The sequence below is a fragment of the Gracilinanus agilis genome, chromosome 2 (genome assembly GCF_016433145.1).
Source record: "Gracilinanus agilis isolate LMUSP501 chromosome 2, AgileGrace, whole genome shotgun sequence".
NCBI classification, from domain to species: Eukaryota; Metazoa; Chordata; class Mammalia; order Didelphimorphia; family Didelphidae; genus Gracilinanus; species Gracilinanus agilis.
Genome location: NC_058131.1, coordinates 667,368,689 through 667,385,871, shown reverse-complemented (window position 1 = coordinate 667,385,871; position 17,183 = coordinate 667,368,689). Strand labels below are relative to the sequence as shown.

Here is a 17,183-nt window from a genome sequence, read left to right as displayed (position 1 = left end):
AAAACTAGAGATAGGGAGAAGGACAAGAGCATAGAGTTAAACTTTTAAAGATTCCGTCTTGTTTTTCTAGAGTAGGTGCAGGTACAATATACCTGAATCCTTCCAATTTCATTCTGACTACACTTTTTCCTGGTCCCCATCATTAATCTAGTAGTTGCTACATTATTTCTGTCATAAATTTTCTCCTTTGTTCTTGGTCTAGCATTCTGACCTCTTATTCCTTGCATTGGGTATTTATGATCTATAGTTTTACAAAAATGTTCCAGAGCTAATTTTAGTGGGACTTTATCCTTTCTCCACTTGACCCATGATTTGTGATAGGCTATTGCTAGTTCTTGTTAATAATAGTGGATCGCATTGTAAATTAGTAAATAATCTAATGATGGATGGGTGCAGCTTTAACTAACAATTTCTTCACTCAAGTCAAGTGAGAGAAAATGTACTCTCAAATCACCTTTAAATTCAGTCGAGGATAAGGGAAAGATCCGAGTGGCCAGTGGTGGGGTGACAGAGACTTTGAGGGCCACTCTGAAACCTCTGATGGGGAAATGAGGCATGCTAAAAGAGGGAGGAACTCACCTCAAGTGTGGCTACTAGAGGAAGGAAGCATATCATTTGGCAAGATTCTGTTTTAACGATTTGTATGCTAAACTCAGCTGTTTTAATATCTTATATCCTAGGGAAAGGTTCTAGTCACCTTGCCCTGGTTATGGCTCCATTGAGGAGAAAATATGCTTCTGACTTAAAAAAATTTTTATAACCTATTTTTGACAAGTAAAACTTAACTTTGTTTACAATAGCAGCTCACAAGAGGTCTATGATAAATTTAATAAAAAGAATATCATCCTTTGGACATGGGTACCCTGAATGATTATTGGTTATTACATATTTGCCTAGAAAATAGGCAGCAGTCACTGTTGGATCCAGAGGAGAAGGAAACACTGAGTTTATAGAGAGAAGTCATTAATGAAGATGAATAGTCTATGGCTGACTCTTCTCTTATGGCATGTTAGAATATTTAAGCCATAAAAATATATCTTAGAAAAGCCACAAAGGACTGGGCAGGCTCTAATTAAAACTCTATACGCAGCTCAATAATTTGAAGGGATATAGAAAAAAGTTGAGACTGGGGAATCATTAGAGGAGAGATTTGAGGACTTTTAAAGATTTGAAAAATAGGATTAAAGAAAAAAAAAAGCTAAAAGAGTATCCTTAGCACATACTAGGCAATTTATAAATATTTCATTGGTTTGGAAGCAATAATTCCATGAAGAGAAGGCTGATGGGAGATTAACTAATAAATTTCAAATACATAAAGCATGATGACAGAAAAATGGAAACTATCTTCTCTTCCTTTCTACTGAAGATGACAGAGGTGAGATGGGCACTAGGCATGGAGTCAGGACACCTGTGTTCAAGTCTTGTGTTTCTCACTCATTAAATCTGAAACCATCAGTAGGTCTTTTAACCTCTCTGAAGCTCAGTTTTGTCATCTGTTGAGTGGGGATGAGACTATGTGGATTACCTATCCCAAAGGCTTGCCATGAAAATAGAATGAGATAATGGCTCTGAAAGCACATTGTAAAGTGTTAAGATTTCTGTTCACCTTCTAGAAACGTCAGATTTCATTATGGCTAAAACAAGGAGAAATGGACTTCAACACCAGCACGTGAGATGTTGCAGATAGAAAGATTAATTACTCATCATGACGCCTGAGAAACACTGTTGTTACAGGCTGAGAGGGGTAGAATAATTTTGAATTAGGAGATATTTAGAGACATGGTCAGAAGAGTCCTTTTCCTCACCTGGAAGTCTTTCCCCTAAGACAGGGGCTTGGACTGCATGGCCTTTTGAGGCTTAACAGCCCCGAAATTGTGTGACAGACAAGTCCAAGACCGAAGCTCTCAGGGAAATGCTGTAAATATTGGACGACATCTATCCCACAGTTGCAGACACAGAACAGAGATACTTTACTTTTGACCTGAGAGAGCTTCGTCCTGATAAATAGTCACATCTACAATAATGCAGTGCTGAATGGCTGACAATTTATTCCTCAGCTTCTGGACATCTTACAGGCAAGATTACAGTGTTAAAAGCTCTCTTGTTCTGAAATATATTGGGGGGCCAAGAAAATGGATTGTGAGTTTCATTTACCATTTGAAGGAGGTGCTTTCCCAAGCACTTTTACTGACTCCATCTGTCTGGTTTGTAAGACCAATCCCCCATCCTGACACCTCCTGTTATTCATCTGGCTCCATCGTGTCACTGACCAAGTCATGGTGACTCATATAGGAATCTAACAAATTTAGTTGTGGCTTCACACCTTTATCTTCCTGATGAGACTCTATTCTGAATTATCCAGAAAGGACTCTGGACCAGATGAGGTCAGAGCATGGGGGCAGTGCTCCACCATGGTGGCTGGTTAATTGAACACTTTTGGACCCCTCTCATAATTTTGCTTTAGGAAGAAGGAGTATTCCCAGAGCTGGACTGCCTTGAGAGCCTCCAAACCTAGACATCTTAGACAAGACCCAGCCAAAGAGGCGAATCAAGTCAGAATAAAGGAAAATAAACAGCTGGAGGGAAGGCACAATCTTAGGGTTTTGTATTTTGAAATTTTTTATATTTCTTCTTTGACTTCCTACAAGAGCTGTGAAGATATGTCAGTCAAATTGACAGAGAGTTGGAAGAAGAAAATAAAAGAGAAAAGGGTGGGGGGTAGAGGAGGGAGAAGGGAGGGCAGGGAGATGTGCTAGGGAAGAAAAAAAAAAAAGGCCCAGGCCAAAGAAAATGAATTGGTGTGAAGATGCTATGGAAACAGCTGCCAGGTCAGCCGGGTGTGATCAAAGGTTTACAGATGCTGAGTGGGGGGAAAAAAAAAAAAGGAAAATCATTAAGAAAGGCCAGAGCAAGACAGTTGATTCCAACCAGAGCCGCAAATAAAACACATTCAAAGCAGCGCCATGAGGGTAGCCTCTCTGTTACAGCCAGAGAAAGAAAGAACAAGCTGATGAGGGCTGGAGCACCAAGGATAGAACAAAAGACACCGACGTGAAGGCAAACGGTACTTCTTACCCAGTTCGGTTATCATGAGAATGTGCGTCCCACTGTTTTTTTCCTGATTGATTGAAACCAAAGGCAGAAGTTTGCCAGGCTTCGCTAATAGGGTATAGCAATTTAGGGTGGGGGAGGAGAAGGAAAAAGAAAGTATAGAGACAGAAAAAAAAGTGAGGGAGTCAGAGAAATAAAGTACAAAGGACAAAGGAGCCCCTGTTGTATTTGCAATGGGGGACGGGATTGGAGAGCACCTTAATGGTTTTGCTCATTTGCCTTTGGCCACCCAGAACTCAGTAGTAGTTCATTTAAATGCCACAATCAGATAGTCCAAGGTCCTTTTCCTTAAAATGCTGGAGTCCAATAGGCAACAGTGGCATGAAATTTAGCCTTTGTTTGTGTGGAGGGATTAAAATGGAGTCAGTTTTCATTAGGAATGAGTCTGATTCTCCAACCCACTCGGCTTCTATGGCTGGATTGTCTTCAATTTCATAGAAGGGTGGGAAACTTTACCTCATTACTTTATAGCTGTGACACCCAGACGAGATGCTCCCTCGTGACTGAGGCTAGCTTAGAAAACCATTAGAGAAAATGGGGTAGACCTCATTACTAAAAATCCTCTTCAGCTGTACTTTCAGGAGCAGATCCCAAAATGAAAGAAGCAGGAATCAAACCCTTTTTGAAGATCAAAGTTTTCTTAGCCTTCCACCACTTCACCCAGTGGTCAAATATATGTCAAATAGCTTTCTTGTGTATTCACACTAACTGTTGATACTCACACTAGGCTGCTTCCCAAAAAAGAGAGAAGGCATGGAAGTGGGCAGATCTCCTTCCAACCCCCTTGGCAAAGGAAGAGAATGGGTTATAAATTCACCTCCTTACCTAGCTCAGTGATCATGGGAAGGCTGACCCCAGAGGTGATGGGATGTGATGGCTGCTGCCCCACATGGACTGGACTGTTGTCTGGAGATAGTCTGTCCATTCCTGGTGGTGTGAACCCTGGAAGACAGGTAATAGGGGAGCATTAGTTTGAATTTAGAGCATAGTGAAAACCTAAGCAAAGGTAGGTAATGGATTATTACAGGCACCTATAAATCTGAGGGATAAAAAATAAGTACATCCAGGGTATCCTCAGGAATATTTTTAATAGGACAAAGAAAAACAAAATTTAACTGGCTTCTGAAACAATTCCAGATACAAATGACTTCTGAAATGGCTTCAAGAAAAACTATCAACCCCAATTGATAATCCTAAATCCATCAGTGTAATTGCCTGGAAATGCAAACAAAAAGCCCATAGTGTCGATTAAAATATAATAAAACAAACATTTCCCTAAGCATGTGAAGGGCAGTTAGGTAGTGGATAAAGCACAGAGCTTGGAATCAGGATACTCACTTGTTGTGTGACCCTAGGCAAGTCATTTAACTTCCTCATCTGGAAAATGAGCTGGAGAAGGAAATGGCAAACCAGTCCAGTATCTTTGCCAAGAAAACCCCAAAATAGGGTTATGAAGAGTAGGACACAAGTGAAATGACTGAACAACAATGACAAGGCATGTGAAATTTACAATCTAAAAGAATTCTGGAGTTACAATATCATAAATTTTCTCTATAATATTCCAAGAACTGGCCATCTAGGCTCTGCTTAGGGACTTCCAGTGACATAAAGCTCATTCATTATCTCATGAAGCAGTCTGTTCCCATTTTGAACAGTTCTAATAGTCTGGGAAGCTTTCTTCATCCAGTATGTAGCTGAAAATTGTCTTATAATTTCCACCTACTTATCCTGGTTTAACTTTGGGATCAAGCAAATTACAATCCTTCTTCAACATGAAAATCCTTCATATATTTAAAGTTGGTTATATTTCCTCTAAGTCACCTCATCTCCAGGCTAGTATCCTTGGTTATTTTGACCAATGCACATTTAATGCAATTTCAAGTCCTCTCATCATTCTAGTTGGATCTCTTTGAACATTCTCCAATTTGTTAAAAATGTTTCTTAAAATATTACATCGGTACTAAAGACCAGAGTAAAGCACATTGTCCTTGTTCCCTAGACTTTCTTTCTATTTCTGTAGTCTAAGACATTCATTATTAATTTAAAATAAACATTATTTAAGATTTAGTCTACTGTGATCCTTTTGAATTGTTTTTGGATTCTGATTCTATCATCCAAGATGATTCTTGGACATCAGTCTGTCAGCTGAAAGAATATCATTCATGAGGTATCATTGAATCAGCAAAAGAGATCATCAACCATAAATTTATTTTTGACATTCCAAGAACAAATGAGGTTAATTGTTCTTTTTTTCATTCTTCCCCTTCTACCTTTTTTCTTTCCATTTCTTCTCTTCCTCTACTCCCTCCATGCCTTATTTGTTTCTCATCTCCCTTTCCTCTTCTTTTCCTTTTCCTCTCATCTATTCTTCATTCCTTCCTCCTAATTTCTTTATTTCCTTCTTTTCTTTATACTTAGTTTTCTCTTTTCCCCCCATACTCTTCCTTACTCTATTTTCTTTTTCCATTTTTATTAACCATGTTGACTGTCCTGGAGGGACTGACAATCAATTTTGTTACCCAAAACTATAGTGAACTCTCAAACTTACATACTAGCCTTGTCTGGTGGGTTTCTGGGCATAACCAATTTGGAAAACAGTCAGTTTAGTTTCTGTTTTTTTGATTTCTTGGTAGTTGGAACTATAGGTCTCAGTCATTAGTACTGTGTATACATGAATGTATCAATATAAGTTAGAACTATGTGAAATATATGTATACAAGAAAAGTCAGAAAACATTCAGGCTGAATGACGATTTCATGTGACTTTGATAATTTTTTAGAGTAAGTACTAAGCAAGGCAGGAACAATTTTCATTCAGCTGAAATTAATTTTACGGAGGGCAGCATATGGTAAATGTTACTGTTAGCTTAATTCAGCAAGTACTGATTTGCTCCCATTCACACAGAGGGCAGGTATGATGGCAGGATTTGCATCAACTTTGTGTCTCCCCCAACCCCTCCTATCACCACCTATCTCCAAATCAGATTGCTGCATAAAATAAACGGTGGACTAGATGCTTGGGAATGAGAGGTCACTTGCTATTTTCTCAGATGCCCGGGACAAAAAACTAAACAAGCATAAGCTGCCCCCCAGATAAATCAACTTCAAATAATCCCAGAAGGTTGTTTTTATCATCAGCTCCCTTTTTGGAAAGCCAAATTGTCTTTCTAAGGTGACATAATGAGATAAAGAAGAGGTTGGCCTTTAAGATTTCTGGAGCTTTATGGAAATAATAGTGTCCCAGGACTAGAACAGATCATAGAGATGGAGGCCAGCCTCTTCATGTTTCAAATGAAGAAATTGAGGCTACAGAAAAGAATTTCTAGGGTCGCTGCATTGCATTTTGTTCTTGTAGTAAAAAGGCATGACCTGAAATAAACAATCAAGATAATAATAATATTATGATGTAGAGATATAGGCATTGATATAGATAATATAGATAAAATAGACACCAATAAAAATAGCTAATATTTAATTCACACTTTAAGATTTATGAAGTTTCAGGCCCGTTCACACAGCTAATAAGTGTATTTTGAAATCAGGATTTCTAGATTCAAGTTAAGCATTCTATTCTCTATACCACAAAAATGGAAAGATCTTATTTTTTCTTCCTCCTGGGCATAATTTTCTTTCATACTTTTAGAGGGGATGGGGGAAAAAAGTCCTTGGGTTTGCTTAACTTTCTTTTCCTGAATGTACCCCATTTTTGCTATTTGCCTGAATGTATTTTGAGCATTCTCTTTCTGAAAGGCAGTATGGCATCTCTATTGAGGAAACTAGTAAGAGCTTCAGTGTCCATCCTTCTAGGCTCCAGGAAAACACACGTTTTCAGCCAACTGTATAACAGAACATGGATTTAAAATGCTCTCTGTTTTCCTCCTCCAGAAAAGTAAAGGGAAAACCTGAACTGTTTTCATCAAAAGTTTCATTCAAAGGCATGAAAAACTACCAGTGACAGCCATGCGGATTCAGTGAATATGACATTTTTGAATTTCTTCAACTTGACAAGTAAACACCTTAAATCGGTAATGCTATATGCATAATACATGGCCTGTATTTTGACAGCCATCATGGAATGCTGACTGGAGAAAATACAGGTTTGTACATCAAGGAATAGCATCCATAAAGCAGGGAGAAATTCAGGTCACAGGATATTAGGAAAACTGTATTTCATTACAGAACCCGGAACAAACTAAGCCAATGCTTTTATTTTATCTTATTTAAAGACTCCATTTTCAGCTGTGAAAAGACTTGATTCTTTTGCATGAAACGTTTATTTGGAAATGACATGCCCAACTCCTAGTTTGACTTCATTTTCCTTTCATATTCCATTTCCTCTCATTCCATTAGCACTCACAACTGTCAAACTGGGAGGTGGCCCATTGCAAGCCCCTCTCTCCTCAGCCTCACCTTGAGGACAGGAGTGGCGAGATGGTACACATGACTTGAAAAATCCATCAATATTTCTGTAGTTCTGTGATCTCACTATTGTGGATATTCCTCCTCCCAGTGATTACCATGACCCACATATGCCTCTATATTTTGGGTTGTCCTTAGCATAAACCCTTCACAGATGGTCCATCAAACATGTAAAAACACTTCTCTAATATCTTGTTATTTTGCAAGGGTTGTATGGACAATATCCATATGTAAACTCTTTCCTTTAGTGAATGACTGATCCATCTTTTTTCCAGTTCTACATATCTGATGAAAGCTTTTATCATCATTTCTTTCTCAAAAGTCACCACTAGTAATAATCTGAAGCCTAATAGCACTTGTCATTGTCTTTTCTACAACCTACAATTTTAATCCTTTATGTTTTGCCATGTCTCGTGATTTACCTCCACAGAGCATCACCAGGAGAAGAGGGACTTTTTGGAGGGAAGGATCATGAGAATCACTGAAACTTATACAAAATTTTCAAAATATATTCTAATACATTCTCCACTTACTCATTTCTGAACCAAATTCATGGTCCAGCTACAGTGTTGGGCCAATTGCTTTGGCTGTGACCCAATAATATGTCATAATCTTGGCAGAATTAATTCTTCTGCCAATTTTTTTGTTTGTCTCTTCCTGTGTGGTCTCTTGGGGTGATCCTTTTTACACAGCAATGGATTTTCTTGAAGAGGGCTGAAAGAACTCAACAATAAGTATACTAATATTTATAACCATGAACAACGGGATAGAGGATGGGAACTTTTCCATTTGGATTTTTTTCCAAAATAGCCTTTATGATCATGGTGAACATTTTTCATGAACACATGCCACTTTTATGTCTTCCTTAATAATGATAATCAAATAATTATGGAACATAATTATTTCTGTGGTTCCATCTTCTCAGGATTCTTGTATTGGCTATTCATGTGGCTGAAATTTGCTCTGTTGAAGGGGGAGACTTTAAAACTATTTTTTATTCTATGGAATTGTGTGTGTGTGTGTGTGTGTGTGTGTCTGTGTTCTGTAACTAATGAACAAATGAACTAATGAACAATAATCACAAAAGGAAAGTATATTTTCTACATCTCTCAGCAAAATGTTTGGATGTGAAAATATGGTCAGTTACAGAAAATATTTGAGAAAGTCTGTTTATTCCTTTCTCATAACTTTTTTTAAAGCAATACTATCCCTATATCCATAGCCAATTAATAAAAAATATAGAGAAGAGAAAGTAAGCATGTCAAATGGCAGTTGCTGAAGTATTGTTCTGGTAATAGTACCATATTTAATCTTTTCTATTCTTTCAGAATATGGTCCTCTGAGTTATCTTGAAAAGCAGTTTCTGAATGCCTTTAAAATGTTTTTTCCTCTAGTACAAATTTCCAGATTGTATTTGGTCAAGTCAAACCATTGTCCCTCAATTCATTTTTATAGTGTTATTTTCATTTTCATATATGTATCCATGTGTGTATAAGTGAATGTGTGCATGTCACTTCCAGTACTGAAGTATTGGAGTCCAAACGTAGTGATTCCTGTTCATTGAAATAAAACTCCTTAATATTATTTCTTTTTAAATCTTGAATTAAAAACCTTAATAATGACTCTAGAGAAAAGACCTAAAATTACCATATACTAACTATAGGATCATTTCACATATACTCCTCCCCAAGTTTCTCTTTCACTATCCAGAAAATGGAAATAATCATTTTTGTTTCATCTACTCATTAAGGTTTTTAAGTACATTAAACAAAATAACACTGAAAATACTCTCTAATGGTCACAGAATAAAATGTGGATAGCTGAACCCCAGACAATACATATTTACTTTCAGAAAATAAGTAGGATTTCATTTTAATTCCTACTATTGGGGTGGTTAATGAGCCCTTAGAAATAACACCTTCTTCTAAGGTATCCTAATGTGGGATTAAATTCAGAAATAGGAGGTCTGCTGCACATTTCTAAATTAACTTCTATTCTTTCAATTGTAATTTTTTGGGGTGGTAATGGGAGTCCAATCTCTGAATAAATGAAGTGATGCCAATTGACACTATCTATACTATTCATTACTACCACAATTGGCAAAAAATGCATATCTGAGCTCTTCCATATGTTTACAAAAATGGATAAAATTTTTCTTTGACATTTAATCCCTACCACTGAAAAACAACATTCTACCTCTGTGGGTCTATAACTCAGACCTATGAAATCCCCAGAATGCTAAGCAACATACAATACAAAATGAAACTGGGATCAGAACTTCATGTAGGTGAAGGTGGGGAGGCTGAAGGTAGTTACCCTCATCTTTCTTTTCCTTTCTGCCTGCTGCCTCCCTGCCTGGTCAGAACCCTGAGCTTCCTGCCATGGTAGCCAGCCAGATTTTTACCATGGCTCTCAGCTCAGTGGGTGAAAGAGGCATGTTGGAGATTGAGCCTCTGAAGGCTTCTTATCTGCACTATTGATAGATGGGATTAAGCCTGCAGAGCTGGATGTACCCTGAGGTCAAAACCTTCAGAGGTAAAGGCCCAAGATGGAGAAGTGGTGGTTGAAGGCTAGAACCAGGCTGCTTCCTCTTTGTGCTTCTCCTCTAGCTGCCTCCCTGCAGGCTATGATCAGTGGCCCAGGCAGCTATGGCAGCAATGTACTTCCTGTAGGTTGGAGTCCTTGCCTCGAGATTCTAGTGACCAGTGGAGACTCAGCACAGTAGGTGGGTATGGGCTCTGGGACCTTCCTTCTTTCTTTTTCTTAAACCTGAGAATTCTTCTGGTAGTTTTAATGCAATATCACCATCCTGAGTACATATTATTGTAGTTCTTAATTTGCATAACAGCTCTCTCCCTAATAAATTCATATTTAGGCATTAGAAGAAATGAATGACCCATGGATAAAGGTCCCACAGACACCATTTGTGGTGAAAGCTTTGGGACTTCCAAAGGAGTTCTGAGCATTCCAGCAACACTAATGGAGCCAATAGATTACAATTATAATCAGGTGTACTCATTAGCACAGATCTTGATGCCCCAATATCTAGAAGAAAATCATATAGCATATTTCTTACTTTCAGTGTTACATGTGGTTCAGTGCTATCTGGGGGAGAATGGACTGGTATTACTGGTATAATTATATCTGTGTCTGGAAAATTAAATGTTTCAGTCTTTGATTCCAGAGTCCTTTCTCCCCTGTTAAACCTTCATAATGGACCACATGTACCTCTCTGAGATTCCTCTTATTGAGAAAGATTTACATTTTGGTTATTGCATGGACGTGTCCCATTATAGATATTTTGTAGCAATTCATTTGCTTCATTTTGGTTATTGTTCTATCATTCCCATAGTTTCAATAATTGGTATTCCTAAAATTGTTAATGTTATTATTGTTGTTGTTTCTGAAATAGTTGTTGTTCCTAAAGTTGTTATTCCTAAAATTCCCACTGTTATTACTAAATTACTAAATATTTGATTCCAGCATCTGCAATTTATCATTAGGTGTCCCCTTTTTCCACACAAATAACATGTTGTTTTTTTGATTGTATATTCTTGCATCAGAGCCATAGCTAACCCAAAATTTTTATCTCTTTTTTCAAATTTATCAATTTTTCCTCTTAATGCGTTTATCTCCTTTTTTAATGCACCCACCAGATCACTATCATTGGCATCTTTTATTTCATTATGTCTATTATAAACATATACTTCCAGTCTCCTTAGTTCATCCAGATCCATATTCATCCAATTAGGACAACTGGTTTTGAAATAGTCCTTAACCACCTTGCAATGATTCTTTAAAAACTGTCTTCTTAGTTGTATAATATCTCTCTCTCTAGTTAGGTCTAAATCTATGTATCTTCCTCCTAGTTCTATTAGTCACTCCATAAATTTTGAAGGATTTTCACTTATTTTTTGTTTTAACTTTTCAAATTTAGTTCATGTTCCTGGTCTATCTGAACATGCTCTCATGGAATTTAGCACTGCTTCCCTAGCTTGGACTAATCTTGCATATTCCTGGGGAATGTTAATGTCCCACTAAGGGTCAAATTTCAGGCCAGTGAACTGAACCTATTCTCTAATCCACCTCATTTGTAAGCCTAACCACTTTATCTTTTTCACTCTTGGTTAATAGTTCATCTAATAGGTATTCTAAATCAGTCCAGGTTGGATTGAACTGTCTATAAATCATTTCAATCATTTTCATAACTCCTATGGGCTCCTCCTCAAAGGAAGGGATATGCCCCTTAAATCCCTTACTATCCTGAGGGCTAAATAGTCGGTGATGCCTAATAGTTACTAACTCTTTTTTCAGATTGAATTTTCAGATTTTCAGATTTCAGCACTTCTCTTAATGGGAGTAGGCTATTATCATCTTTCTTCTGGCTTTTAGGTTTAGTTATCTCAGTGGAGGGAGTAGATGCCTGGGTGGAAGTAGCAGGAGAGGCACTAGGAGAGGCAGGTTTGATAAATAGCTATAATTTCATTTTGTTTGGATATAGCTTCAGTCAACTATGAGATGAAATCTTCCAGATAAGCAAGTCTAGTTTCCATTTGGTTATTGTTCAGCTGTTTCTTTTTCCTAGCTAAAATTTGACCAACTATTAGATACAGTTGGTACCCCTGGATCAATCCCAACAAAAGAAAAAATCCGAAAAATGACAGTAACCACAAAATATCTAAAACTGTGAGATCTAAGATCTCACTAAAGGTCCCTGGTAGAACAAACTTTTTGACGTATGATGGAATCTCCTCCTACACTAACTGCATCATGATCTCTAGCACCATGGTTACTTCTATACTTGCTTGCCTAGTATTGATCAGAATCAGAAGCTCAATAGAGTAATCAAACTCCTGTGGTTTGCCAATCTGTAAAAGGTTAAAAAGTTTTAAACAGGAGTTTGATACAAGTATGGAATATTATTAAAAGGAGTTTTCTTAATATCACTCTGTCTCATTAAGAGTAGAATTTCTGTTAGAGGGAGTTTCTTAATCGCACACTATCTCTTTAAGAGCAGACTTTATAAGGAAGGAAGGAGTTGGAAGTTGGGTTTTTTCTCCTCAGAACTTTGAGGGAGAAGAAGTCTGCCTCTGAGGGTTTTCTCTCCTCAGAACTTTGAGGGAGCAGTAGTCTGTGTCTGTGTTAAAAAGTTTGATAGGAGTTTGATACAAGTATGCAGAGCAGGTTGATAAGACACAAACACTCAGTTTATTCTGAGGTAAGTACAGATAGGAAACAGGAGAGAGGAAAGTAAGATTATAGTACTTAATTTCATATACTATGCCTATAATACAAACCCTAATCTAAAATTTCTAAGAAACCTTCAATCTAACTACTTTCTAGGGCAGGATCTTCTTGCCTGCCAAAGCTGGTCTATCTTACCTACACTACACCTACCTGAAAATATATTCCTTACCTGTCTACCTAAGCTAATGGATGAACATTAATCATTAACACCTCCTTAAAGCAGTTCTTCTTCCTGAACTGTAAATAGTGAAACTGCCTGTCAAAGAGACACAGACACAAATTCCTGCTCGCTAAAAGCTCTGAGGAAAAAAGCCCCCAAAGACAAATTCCATCTCCCTCAAAGTTCTGAGGAGAAAAAGCCCAACTGTCAACTCCTTCCTTCCTTCCTTATAAATTCTGCTCTTAAAGAGACAGTGGGAGATGAAGAAATTCCCTCTAACATATAAATTCTGCTCTTAAAGACACAGAGGGAGATTAAGAAAACTCCTTTTAACACGTCCTCTCTATGCCTCTCCTCTAGCTGCCAAAAAAGAAGAGAAGTCATGGCTTTTCCTGTAATTTGATTAAGGAGACAACTTTTAACCACAAAGAATAATGTTGTTCATCCTTTGTTTCAAAGAGGACTAGTGATATCATGAANTTTTTTTTTTTTTTGCTATTATAAGGTATTAATTATTGTGCTAAATTGAGAAAGTTTAACCTTACTCCTAGAAATTTTCTCTCTCTTTAAGGCCTTTCCTAAACCCCCACGTATCTAAAGCACCAGGGTCTAGGCACCCCTCAGTTAGTACCCCAGCACTCCCACTTGGTAGCACATGTTCCATGATGTTGATGTTTTTTTATCCCTTCAGGGAGGGAAAGGAAGAAAACTCTCCCAAACATCTTTATTTTACTCCTAGCCAGTGCATACTAGGTTAGCACCACCTACAGATGGGAAGTACATTTGCAACTAATTTAATAAGTAGAATTGCAAGCATGGCCTATGAAAAAGCAGTACATTACCAAAGTTTTAGAATGTCTTTTCTTACTATTATTCCTGGGTGCACTTGTCCTTGTGATTATCTTGAATACTCTTGAGATTCAAGGGGGAGATTCATCTCCCTACACCCTCTTGTCATTTTGGCCTGCCCAGTCTCTGTAACAAATCCAATATGTGCTTCATCCACACTATGCCCAGTGTGGGTTTGGGGAATCCCATAGGTTTGACCAAAGGAATCTAGATGATGATACTCAGGAGAGGAAGGAACCTTAATGAGTCTGGAGGTGAATTTTTAAGCCTTTTCAGACTCCATTGTTTTATTGATGTTAATTGTTCCAGTTTGTTACTCTCCAAACAGTAAAGAAGTCTCTATAACATACCTTTCGGGACTGGAGAAAAAGACTTAAATTCAGTGTCTGTATCCTGTCACATATATTGTATTTTTTGATTATTTGCTTTAAGATTTAATTTTGTTTTTTAAGTTCACATATTAATCTAATATAATATATTCTTACACTCTGTCACTTTCTGTTACTGTGTTTTGGCCATTTAGCTATATGTGCTGTTACATTGTCTTTATTTGTATCCTCCCCATATGACTGGACTGGAGAAAATACCATTGTAAAAGCCCATGGTTAACTTGGGCAAACCCTTTTCCATGGCAAAACCATAGGTCCTTATGGATGCTGGGTTTGTCCCCAGATCCATTGAGGTCACATGTTGCCTAAACAGCCTTTTGTTTCTTTTGGCCTTTGTTTATTGTCACATAAATGATGATGGATGGACTCCATCAAACTGGTTACAACCTGTATACAACCTTTGGAGAATTTATGGGCTCTTGTGATTTGGGGAATTTTGGTATTTCTTTGCATATGCATTAGCTGTTATACTACTGTTTTGAAAAGCTGTTACTTGGTAAAAATCATTTGTACTCACAGTGTGGATCATAGCCAAGTTAAAAAGGAAATGGATCTCATTTTTACTGTGCCTCCACTTGGCAAACACAGTGTGTCACTGATTGTGAACTATATATTTTTGATTTTTAAAAAATTTTATCATTGTTTTTTCTTGTATGTGCAATAGAGTATTTGAATTTTCTTTCCTCTCATTTTTTATATTTGAAGCATATGTTACCACTATTAATGTTTTTTTTTATTTTATACTAATATAAGTTTACAATATCCATTAGCCCTAGTATTAGTGCATATCCAAAAGCTTTAGACTACGGAAACCTATTGCTTAATAATATGGGACTTTGATTAATGATTGTGTCCAATTCCAGGAGAAGGGATCACAAAAGAGCCATTACATAGTGCCAAGAAGCACAAGGTCAAGGAGACCAACCAATCCAAGTGGGATTGTTTAGAATCTGTGCTGAGAGAGGACTTGTTTTGGGGTTTGAGGAAGCAGCTTTTTGACATCAGACACATTATTTCCCTGTGCCAGATTCAGGCAAAGTACCTCAGTTTACTTGCCATATTGGTTCCCCTATCCCTGAGAGTGAAAATAAAATCAGACCAAGGAACAATATTTCCCATTTACTGTAAAATATAGTCCTTTTTCATTCTTCTTCATAGTGTGGCAAATTTCTATAATCCTGGCTGCTGACTAGGTAAGTGCATATTGTTGCAATGGTCCTACAGGCTTGTGGGACATAAATAACTTTATTGGGCCCTGATTCAAGGACCTGTTATCAGCTTATTCTTCCTTACTAAGAATTTTTATATACTATTTAATTTTGATTTTTTTCTTTTCTTCTACTTTTTTATGTTTTAGTCTTCCTTTTAATAATTGATTTACATACCTCATAACTCAGCCATGTATCCCTGGGTGACCTTAGTCAACACCTTCCTCATGAGGGATTGTCTAATTGTCATAAAATTCTGGATTTATAAATTTTTTTTTCTTGTTTGAGAGTAATTTTAGAATAAGAAACTTGTTACCTCTCTGAATCAAGAAAGTGAACTGTTTGGAGGTGTCATGGAGATGCCTATAGAAACCATACACTACACCAAAAGATCCAGAATGAACTTTGTGATGTAGTGAAATTGAACTGTGGAGGGTTGAATGCATTTATTTTGAATGTACATTCTTATGCCAAAGGGGACTGCCCCCTCATTGGCTTTTTTGTCAATGAGCCTAGCAATCATTGGTTTTGTTCTTTTTCTTTTTTATTTCCCTCTTATCCCCAAATTATTGTAATTTCCCTTTAGATACTGCAATATTGTATGTACCTCTTCTTAAAGATCTTTAGAGATATATGTTGATTATATATACTGTTTCCATGGGAAAACTAGGCATGTAAATCTGAGAGATTTCTACATGCTCATTTTCCATGGGAATCATGGGGTAGGGGTGTTGTATAATTAGAATCTGTTCCTCAGAAACTCCAATTACCAGCATCCCAAGTTCTTTCTCACATTACCTGCTAACATAGGGAGGATATAAATTTTGTGTAATCCCACCTCTCTCTCTTACCTTGATGGAGCTCTGTGAAGGCAATATGAAGTGAAAGGCAGGAGAGTTTTACTCATGTAGTTTACTTTTTGTTAAGAAATTAGGTTTGAATTTCTGTTACTTTCAGTTTATTTTCTTTCTACTTCAAGTGATTATTAATAAACCTTATAAAATATAATACTTGGAGTTATTACATTAATTTAAATCTTACACCACTGAAAAACAGCATTCTACCTCTGTGGTTCTATAACTCAGACCTATGAAATCCCCAGAATGCTAAGCAACATACATGAAACTGGGATCAGAACTTCATGTAGGTGAAGGTGGGGAGGCTGAAGGTAGTTACCCTCATCTTTCTCTCTCTTCCTTTCTGCCTGCTGCCTCCCTGCCTGGTCAGAACCCTGAGCTTCCTGCCATGGTAGCCAGCCAGATTCTTACCATGGCTCTCAGCTCAGTGGGTGAAAGAGGCATGTTGGAGATTGAGCCTCTGAAAGCTTCTTATCTGCACTATTGATAGATGGGATTAAGCCTGCAGAGCTGGATGTGCCCTGAGGTCAAAACCTACAGAGATAAAGGTCCAAGATGGAGAAGTGGTGGTTGAAGACTGGAAGCAGGGCTACCTCCTCTCTGTGCCTCTCCTCTAGCTGCCTCCCTGCTGGCCTTGGTCAGAGCCACGAGACTTAGGTAGCTGTGGCAGCAAGGCACTTCCTGTGGGCTGGAGTCCTTGCCTCGAGATTCTAGTGACCACTGGAGTCTCAGAGCAGTAGGTGAGGGAGGAGCTCTGGGACCTTCCTTCTTTCTTTTCCTTAAACCAGAGAATTCACACTTCTATGTATACCTTTTATTGAGATAGAATTGAGCAGGACGGCACCGCAGCTCTGTCCTGTTGTTAGATTTGGTTTTCTATCCCCTCAAAACACTTTGTTTTTGATAGGTGTAGAAGGGTTTTCACAGAGGATTCAACTTCTGCT

General features: G+C 37.6%; 1 protein-coding gene across 1 annotated transcript in view; it reads right to left on the bottom strand.

The window, feature by feature from the left end:
* Nucleotides 1-17,183, bottom strand: part of KCNMA1 (potassium calcium-activated channel subfamily M alpha 1) — a 299,458-nt gene that overhangs the window by 23,988 nt on the left and 258,287 nt on the right. The window contains exons 21-22 of the mRNA XM_044659039.1: nucleotides 3,937-4,053; nucleotides 3,076-3,159 (exon numbers count right to left, since the gene is read on the bottom strand). Coding sequence (XP_044514974.1) covers nucleotides 3,076-3,159; nucleotides 3,937-4,053 — 201 coding nt within the window. The remainder of the gene's footprint in view (nucleotides 1-3,075; nucleotides 3,160-3,936; nucleotides 4,054-17,183) is intronic.